Source organism: Lethenteron reissneri, chromosome 17 (assembly GCF_015708825.2).
Source record: "Lethenteron reissneri isolate LAM-NWPU_2019-01 chromosome 17, ASM1570882v1, whole genome shotgun sequence".
Taxonomy (NCBI): domain Eukaryota; kingdom Metazoa; phylum Chordata; class Hyperoartia; order Petromyzontiformes; family Petromyzontidae; genus Lethenteron; species Lethenteron reissneri.
The window spans coordinates 1,435,555-1,445,730 of NC_083795.1; the positions used below are offsets into that span (position 1 = coordinate 1,435,555).

Below are 10,176 nucleotides of genomic sequence, written 5' to 3' on the forward strand. Positions count from 1 at the left end.
GGGTACTGCTTCCCACAGTCTTTGCTTTGCCCTGTAGATAGGTGCCTCACACACAATGACGTCACCAACCCTGCACTCAGATTGCTGGATGACAGACACGTGCCGCCAACACACGGCTCAGGATCTGACTTTGCCACTTTGCGCCAGGCCTCCGTTACACTTGAGAATTAGCTTGACGTTAGATGATTATGGCAGTCTCGTGATGACAAACGATGTCCTTACGTGTGTGCTCTGTCGAACTCAAAGGGTCTTCCTGCTCGAATCAGTGGGGCAGCACTCATCTCCATCGGCAACCCCAGCCGATGATGGAAATTACACATTCTCTTGGCAGGGACCAGTCTTCCCACAAGATGAACACCGTTCAGTTCCAACAAATTGGACGCCCGAAAGAGATCTGAACTCTCAGCCTTAAAAATCGCGGGTCAATTGCTTTAACCACAATGCCACGCTGATTGGAAACAATCAAATTAATTTGAAAAATGCTGTCCTTTGAATTGCCGCATTAAAAAAATGTTGCACTGAAGGAATTAATTCTAGCAGGGCGTTGCAGCACAGCAGGCTTTAGTCAGGCCCGTAGTATTGGGTGATTGATTAACACTGTTGTGTGTGACCTGCGCTAATTGTATCAACTGCACCTGACCTTGTACACTTCAGCTGGATGTCGGGGAGACAGAGAGCAGGTTATTAAAGCTCTTGCCTCCGTTATCGTTTCATGTTTCACCGACAACCTCATAGAGCCTTGAAGGCAAAGCCAAACAGTATCATCATGGCCCGCCAACCTGATTGATGTTAAAATGGTTGGTTACTTTAGGTAGGTGACCAACATCTACATAGTGATTGATTTAGAGCATACTTTGGCTTTCCCCCCAGTACACAGTTAAGACCACTAGCCAACGTTGTAATCCGATGGGTTGCTGACACACAGTTGCACGTTTCCATACGGTGCCTGGATAGCCCAACATCACGCTCGCCTCTCACCCCGGCTGTGACAGGGTTAGGATTCACAAAAGCAACTTGCTTCACCGCCTTTCAAACTTTTTTTTTAATCGAATAAAAAATGCGCGACTGAAGGCCAAAAAATAGTAATCACGGTTAGATGATGTATGTTTCAATTCTGGTAACTAAAAGTGGGACAGTGATTTAATTGACTTATTTTCAGTGGCCATACTTAAGTATGTGTCCCCTTGACAAATGGATTTGTCAAGCACAGAGCAAAACTGCTTGCCAGGCCTGATTCATGGCTTCCCAAAGTACAGAGCCATGCTAATTCGGTAATTATTCTCATAGTTATTATTTTTATTGCCTTGTTTATTTCCTGATTTAAACACTGGCCGAACATGTTTTTTAGGTTATCATGTTCTGGAAATGCTTTTTCTTCAAGTACAAACTGTGTCATGGTATTAACATAGCCCTTAAGTCTTAATAATTTATAATTAATTATGCTTCATTCTATTTAGCCAGTGATTCCATTCAAACGAACGAGACGCATGTACCCGAGTACATGCTTCAATCCAAGCATTTAAATAAGACCCACTCATTGTCTTGTAAACGCACCACAAGACTCGCTCATAAATGTACCATAAATATTATACGAGCCAAATGCAAATAAATGATCACACGTTTTCAAGGGCAGGATGCAAGCGTGCGAGGGGGCAGGAGATGGTTTCGTTTTCAATGTCGTAATGTACATCGTGGAAGATGTTGTGAGATGGGTCAGAATCATCATGTTCGAAAAAACAAGCACATCTCTGAAGACAATGCAAGTTCAAATTCATGTTGAGGGTTACCACAGCTTATCATCCCGGCAGGGTCGATAATACGAGGCGTTGATCGTTTGAGGCCAGCAGTGATTGACCTCGATGGGAGAGTATCCCCCTACGACGGGATTGTGGAATTCCCTCGACTGGTCGAGGCTGGCAACTGCGATGAAAGTCTCGCGAGGACTTTGTTCTGAGAGGAGCGGGATGTATGCGGACTCTTCTGACTGGGCCATTCACTCTGTTTGGGCATGGGGAATGCTTGGGAAGATCCTTCATCCAGCAGTGGATATATCGTGGCTGACAATGATGATGACTTTTTACGAGTTTGCTTTCGTGCTTTCATATTTGTCTACGTTAACGTAAAGCGCATTGCTCGTTCAAGGATCGTGAGTAAAATAACGTTCGCCAACGCTTCAGGCCTTCGGCGTGAATGAATGGGAGAGGATTCTCGTTGTGTCCATCGGCACACCGTCCCGTGGGTGTGCACGCTCACGCACAACCTTTCGGCCTTCTGCCACAAACTCACTGTAAACAATCGTGGCAGTTCATTGAAACTATTTTTTGTCAGGAGTCTAAAGTATTGAACCATCTGGCCCATAGAGATCAAAACCTGCCCGCCTTTGTCGAGAGCTTATCTACTTATCTTTTTATCACTGTCTGTTTCACCTCAACAAGCCTTCCTTATGTTATCGCACTTAATCCAGCCGCAACTTATTTCCTGCTGTCAGAACCGCTTGGCCACTGAGCCCTATGAGGAGGCAGCAGCAGCGGCAGCGGCGGCAGCTTCGAGCGGCGAGAATTATAACGGGGATCGGCGTGAGGAGGCACGCGGGGCTGGCTGTGGCAGTGACCGGATGACTTTAATCTAAATTGTCTTAGGGTTGTTATTGTCTGGCTTGCATCACACTGGGATTTTTGCACACAGCGTTGTAATACGGTGGGGTTTTTTTTCCTGGAAGATTTGCTGGTTTAGCCAGGATGTTTTTGTTGCGCGTCGTCGCTTTAAGATGTTCTCCGTTCATATTTAGTTTGTTGCGATTGCACCCGACTCAAGAGCCGCATGGCTCACAGGGCTATACCTAATAAATGGAACTTGAAACTTCAAACCTACGGCAGTAGCCGCCTGCAGAGGGAGGAGTGGCGAGCGGTGTGAAGATGGACAGCGCGAGAAAGAGGGGCAGAGAGCGGGAGAGAGCGAGACGGCGCGGGAGAGAGCGAGACGCCGGGGGAGCGAAGACGAAGGGGGCGCAGTGAGAAGAACAACACGAGGATGAGAGGGGGAGAAAGATAAATAGACGCCGAGGTAGTCAGCGAGGGGAAATGACGAGTTGGATTGTGGGAGGCAGGGGGATTTAGAGCGTGGAAGAAAAGGTCTCGATATGGGGGAGAGATGAGAGGGGTGTGAGTGTGTATGTGTGCTGAACTTTGTTCGCACCGCACCTAGCCAAACGTGCTAATCGGAGGTGTCGTGGTAAGAGGTGGTATTTTCGATTTGCGAGAAGCATCCAAGAAAGAATGAGTACAAGGGGACATTGTTAAAGGGAGGGAAACGGATGGGTGAAGCAGCTGGATGAGGAAATTAACAATTGCAGGGATTTACCTCGACTTACGTTCAAGATGAAACACATTATTAGTATTATTTGCTGCTGCTGCAGTGGTGCACAAGCGTCAGTAACAAAACCACTAAACACGTCTTTGTCAATGACACCCTGGGCCGCAAAAGTAACGAGTGTATCAAAATCAACAGAATTGTTTTACCGATCTTCCCTATGTTATGTTTGACTGCATTTGGACTAGTTTTTCAGTAATTAATATTACAAGGTTTACTTTCTGTGGTGTTATATTTCACGCATTTTGTAAATTGCAAGACTGGCTTATAGCATATGCAACTTTCAGCTGTGTTTGTGGAGGTTGTTCAGAGGGACCTGCATTGTACATCAATAATAATAACATCTATAATATTAACTGTGCCCTTTCAATACTATTTAGGACAATGTGACATCACAGACTGTGTGACACCGCAATATCTGGCAGATATCACAGTCTCATTTGTATTGTTTCACTTTTATATTCTCTGCATAAACGGTTATGGAGAAATTATGAATCTCTTCGCTTACACACACACAGACACGTTCACACCAACTGATGCAAATAATCCAGAGGCAACTTTAAGATTCCCAGGGTTCAATGATAGTTCCTGAGGCTCACAGAGTCAGACTAAGGCAACTTTTGAGTTCCTAGGGTTCAGTGTGAATTCAGAGTTTAATGCTGAACTCCGTGAATAATACTAAGGCCCCTTTAAACTTCTTATGGTAAAATGTTAATACCCAAGACTCTGAAAGCCACTGTTCAAAGAAGCAGAGGTGTGTGAACCCACAATATATATAAATAGAAATGATGGATGGAGGATGATGATTAATTCTGCCGATTAACGAAAGGTAGTCCAGTTACTTCTCTCCCGTGTTGCTGCTCCTATCAATGCCTTTGGCCCATGCTCACCTGGTTGTGCGCACGCGTGCAGCTGCTGCAGGCGAAGGTGCAGCGGCTGGAGCAGCTGGTGCAGATAAAGGACGCACGCATCGCCGAGCTGACGAAGACACAGCCTCCGGCACCAGATCGTCGCCTTGCCAAGAGATGATGACATCGATGATTCTTCCAACTCCCCTGCCGCTGGGTAGCAGCTCGGCAGTCAATGCCCTCGCCACTCAGCCAGTTTGCACAGCATTGACAGTTCATTTACCACAGTGGGCCTGTAATTTATACAAGTAATTATCAAAGCGTCAAACACTACACGCTCAGCTGATTGGCACGTCGGGCAAGGTGACATCGTGGGAATATTGAGATGCCATGAGGTCTAAATGTGTCTAATCAGAGCATGTATTCGTGTTTGCCTTGTCCTGCACATTGTTCTTTTCTCAGCTGATAGAGATTTATATTGGCTAAAAATGATGAAAACGTGAATTACTCAAGTGTCTCTTGTGATGTAATGTGGATACGAAACACTTGATATATTCTGTAAGCAAAGGTATACAATGCGTAATTTAAAATGTCACGTGTAATGAATAATAAAATAACTTCCCACAATGACGAGTGCTCGAGCCGTATCCTTGGAAGAGTTAAGAGTGAATCTGCAGGCGGCACGCGCTTGGTGAGAGGCGGGCGTCGCGGCACAAGCTTGTAATGTCTGTTGAACTTTTTTCGCACTGTACGTAGCCAACCGCACTAATCGGAGGTGGTAATCCAGCACAAAGAGGTAATTGAACACGTTGGAGTCAAAGACTGGAGGTTTGTCTCGATTTATAAGACGCCTGGATGGCCTCCGTGGAGATAGAGCGATGAGACACGTTCATTCGCAGATCCCAGATGGATTGTTGATGCAACAATTTATCCATGATCATGAGAGGTGGAGGTGGCAACAAGGGGGAGCCTTCAGCAGCGGATTGATCATGGCTAATGATGCTGAAACACGCTTGGCTGTGAGGTGGGCCGTGAGATGGACCATTAGATTTATCGAATCTGTCTTTATTGACCTTTGGGCAACGTCTTCCCTGGTGTGTGCGCTTTCTCCAGGTACTTTCCTTTCCTTCCAGGTGCAAAACACTTTTTTGAAAAATGTACTGACCAAACAATTCCAAATGAAGGACCCTCTTGAAAAAGAGTTGCGATTAAATGAGGCTCTTGTGGTTGAACAAATACAATGAATTAGGTGACTATATTTGGTTTTATTAATGCTGAAGCACAGGTATTATGTTTATGGACACTAAGCCTGTCTCACACGTAACCTTGGGGCCAAGGGACAATGTTTTTCAAGTAATTCAGCCGATACTAATTTTTGTGTGCGCATGATTTCTACTTATCTTTCGTAGAATTACATAGCGCCTTATTTCAAGGCGATTTACGAACAATATATATACTTGTATATACGGTGATAGTGGTTAAAATAAAGAGTGGGGTTATTGCAAGTTGTGGTGTCGTGAGGGTGACATTAGAGCAGGCGGGAGTGGCTAAGGAGGGAAAGTGATCGGGGTGAGTGATGGTAGTCGGGGTAGTGATCGGGGTGAGTGATAGGGGTTGGGGTAGATTTAGTCAGCTGGCACAGCTATGCCGGATGACCAAGACCAAAATTCAGCTTGCTGACACCAGTCAGAAGATGAGCATAGAGGGAACCAGTCACCTATACAGCTAAAGAACATATCACTTTTGGAATGTGGCATCTGTTGTAGCGGGTTGTGAAATGGACTACGATTTGCTGTGCGGCTTGATGTCAATTTCACAGTTGCTATGTAGGTGTCCACAAAATGCAGAATAAATCCAGAGCACAGCATTCAAGCCACATGACCGCGTGTTGCTGGCGCGTCTTTATTGCGTGTGACCTTGTGCACGGGGAGTAGCGCAGGAGCGAGAGAAGCCTCGCGACGACTTCCTGCAGCCAGGGCACGCATCGGAGTTGCGTTCAGCCGCGCGCCGCCTTCCCTTCAATTATTATTGATGTGCGTCTTATCCATTTCGGGTTTTTTTTGTTCGTGGCATTGAGCACAACAGTTGTGCCGTTCAACCCACGACAGAGTGGGGGGAGGAGGGAGGTAGAGGCCAGGCGGTGTGTTGGGGAGATAGCAAAATGTCCGTCAGCTGTGCCAAAAGATAACAACCGTCTGTCAGCATCTGGGGACGTTCAGGTCTGTCGGCGGCGTCCGCGTGAATGCGATGGGACGTTTGCCCAACGGGGGATGACGCAAACGGCAGTGCGCTGCGGACGAACAGCTCCGACGTTCTCTTGAAGTCTCGGAACGTTGCGATGCTCGCTCGACAAAATTCGTTCGTGTCTCGAAGTGCGCTTTCCTGCTCGATAGCGGGAACAAAAAAGATGCAGAGGATGTTGTGAGACCAGACAAGTGAGCTGCAACCACAACAGCCCTCTGCGATGGGAAACGTGATTTTGCCATGCAGTCAACAAATCTCTTGTGGTCTGAAGTGGCCTGTTCAGAATGTGAGGAATCTGATCCGAGCAGCATGAGCCACACATGATGCTGTTAGTGATCTGCCAGCTGTTGCTGGCGGTGCTTCATTAAACGTTTGACATCATTTCATACCAGCGCCGAGGCATACTGGAAACTGTAGTTCGTAGTGTTGTTAAAACAGTGTTGTCAATCGACTGCTGGATGAGGGCCTACCCATAACCAGGCGGGTCTAGGGGGTTGTTTGACCATACTTGCACCGTGTTGGTCAGTTCGCTGCGGAAAGTCAAAAGTGATTTTTTTCTGTTGTGTAACTGACCTCTTCCATGGGAATGTGGACTTGCCAACAGTGGCTCAGGCCGACTCACTGCACCATGGCTCACGTAAGCAGACGAGAGACAAGTTGACCTTCGAAACAAGATTTAATGTCCCAGCTTGACACGGCGCCCTTGCAAGAGAGACGTCAATTAGAACCCCTCTGGAACTATCAAGGGCACTAACAGCTGTGTGCATCGGCAGCGTGTGTCATTGATTTGCTCCACCATCACAATATCGTAAGCCTTAAAGGCTCATTAAAATTGAGTTGAAATAAACTTATTTGTTAGCTCAGTATTGATTGGGCTAAAAAATCATCAAATCTATTTTACTCCCCTTTCCCAACATTAATCTCCTACCCGAGATGAAACGAGAACCCGATTTCAACTCACTTGGGAGGCCAGCATTGCCAGAGCACACTCCATCAGCTGACTCGGGACTCTGAGAGGGCAAATAATTTGCCCTCCAAGCCATTCTGCTATCTCTGTTATTTGGCTAATAATTCAGTATTGTTAAAATCGCATTGTTCATTCTTAATGCAAGTTTTTTTTTTTAAACAGGACCTTAGCCGATTGTGATTTTATTGAGCATTAACAAGAAAATTATGAGGACTCTATTGCATTATAATTTATTTGCAAGGTTTAGTTATTGCGAGGTTGATTTGGAATAAAAATGTGCATGGCAATGAGATAACATAAATTACTTCATGACTGATTGTCTTGTTTTAAGTAACACAATTGTTTGGCGAAGGTCTTGGAGAGGCTTTCATCCAGCAGTGGACTGATCAAGGCCGATGATCTATATTGTCCCAAGAGTATAGTTATTAGACAGGTTGATTTGTGTGTGTGGATATGCATTTGTCAAGTGCGTTCGTAGAGCTGTGTCGGTACGCCATAACTGGGACAAAGGATTGACAGAGGTTATGAAGACAAGTTCAAGTTCATGTATTAGGTATAACCATGTGAGCCATTCGGCTCTTGAATCGGGTGCAACCGCAACAAACAAAAAACTAAAACATGAACAAGAAAACATCTTAAGTGACTACGTGACTATGTGCAAACTGAAAATCCAGGAAACAAACCAGCAACAATTCCAGACAAATCAACTTCGTTCAATATTGGAGAATCCCTGCTCTTTGTATTCTCCAGCAAAAGTTGTTTATATATCGTGCATAATAAGGCGTTTGTGTATGCGTATGGGCAGAGACCCCAAACACAATATCGGGCGTGCCCCCTGGGAAATTCCGAAGAAGGAACTTTCTTGGCCTCAGGACTGTGCCTGTTAGCTTCACTTCTTATTTGGCATCGTTGCTTGTACCAACCCTGCTGCATTCATCAAGTAAAAGCATAATGAATGGTATCAAAACCGATGTATGCGCTCTATGCAGAAAACGCGTTCCCGTTTAGAGTTCGCCCGGGCCCGCCCAGTAGCCTGCTTCATGCCACGGCTGCTGCCACAACACGGGGATTGTAAACCGCTTTTGTTGTTGTTGTTGTTGTTGAGAGATTGACTTGCCACCATCGCCCCTGAGGAGCAGCTGACAAGAGCCGCTGGGACCTTTAAAGGCCAGCAACGCAGGAATTTACTAGTTCAGTCAAAATCGGTCGTGTCCTGCTCCTTAACAACTTGGGATAATCCTAATTTGATAAACACATTTGCCTTTTTTTTTAATAACAGTCATGCCAATTGTATCTATGCAGGGTGCAAGCGTAACAAATGTTGGATAGCTTTATACAATAAAACCAAAAACTTCTTCTTGCACGGCAAAGTAAGGATGTTGCAGTCAGTGAGCCATCGTCCTCCAGCGCCCTGTCGTATAAAGTCCATATCCTTGCAAATCATTTCAGCTGTGCACATAAGAGACTCGCATCTGCCAAAGGATGCCTACGAGTTAGACTATACAAAATTTAATGCAAAATCAAACTATACTTTTATCTAGAATTGAAGCTTTCGTGACTGCAGAAATTACTATTCTCATTGGTTCTTTCGGTAAAGTCACGTGTGTAGAAATAAAATAAAAGTTAAACTAATCACAAATAAAATACATTTTCAATAAATTTTAAAATGTATTTAAATTGTATTTTATTAGTGATTTATTTACATTTTTAAATGTATTTAAATTGTATTTTATTCGTGATTTAACTAAATTGTATTTTATTTCTACATACGAAACTATACTTTGTTTGGGTGCAGTCATCAATTATTCGATTTAGACAAAATTTGCCACAGGTGAAGAACAGGTGTGTCGGAAAGACAGACGCTGTCTTTACGACACACCTGTTCTTCACCTGAGGACGGCTGCTTGCGTTGTGGCCGAAACGTCGTGAGAATTGTATTTTTTTATGTTATATTTTTATTATTTTATTATTTCCCTTCTACGTGACTATACCGAAAGAACCAAGTAGATGAATCCCTGCAGTCACGAAAGCTTTAAATCGGAATTGACAGCTTGAAAGCATTTAGCGCGGGGCCCTTGAAAGTGCGGGGCCAGTAGCTACTACATATGTAGCTACTACATATGTAGCTACTTTTGCTCCTAGGATAATCCGGCATTGTGTGAAACGGCTTCATTTTTCGCCACGCCACCTCATCACTTCCCATTCACAATCAGAGGATATATTTTCCAGTTGTACCACCACCTCAACAGTTTTTACACAGCCGCATGATTAACCAGAGACTCGCATCAGAGACGAGACTTCTCTCCGCGTGAGTGCCTCTCCCCCGCTCTCTACGCGTTTGCTCTCCGGCGTGAACTTCGTGCTCTTCCCAAGCTCGGCCTCTCAGCCCTGGAGACCTGCTTGACCTCTGCCAGAGACGTCTCTTTGTTTGTCCACTCGACTTGGACCGCCTCGACGGATGGCTAAAATCAAATACAGATGAAAACATTGCTCATCCCCCGCGTTGGTTATAGATTCACTCGCTGCAGACGGTTAAGTGTGAGCCCAATGCAGAGGAAGACCACGTCTTTCCGTCCGACTTACGCTTGGTCAGCCGTTCCGTGACAAGACGCCATCGAAGTGTCGTCAGCCAGTCTCGGGACGTTCCTTATCGGCAACACGGCTCCGGATTTCGTCGGCCAAGCTCGACTTTGCTTTGTTTCACCGGGGAGGTGAGAACTCGAGAGAACAGTGCTGAGGTTTCATTCG

General features: G+C 45.3%; 1 protein-coding gene across 5 annotated transcripts in view; it reads left to right on the forward strand.

The window, feature by feature from the left end:
* SPEF1 (sperm flagellar 1) overlaps positions 1–4,841 on the forward strand; it is a 48,155-nt gene extending 43,314 nt beyond the window's left edge. For all 5 annotated transcript variants that reach the window (XR_009755234.1, XR_009755233.1, XM_061552764.1 and 2 more), the window contains one exon: positions 4,282–4,841. Coding sequence is in view for 2 of the 5 variants with exons in the window: in XM_061552764.1 (XP_061408748.1) it covers positions 4,282–4,398 (117 nt within the window). In the remaining 3 variants the exon portion in view is untranslated. The remainder of the gene's footprint in view (positions 1–4,281) is intronic.
* The last annotated feature ends 5,335 nt before the right edge of the window (positions 4,842–10,176 follow it).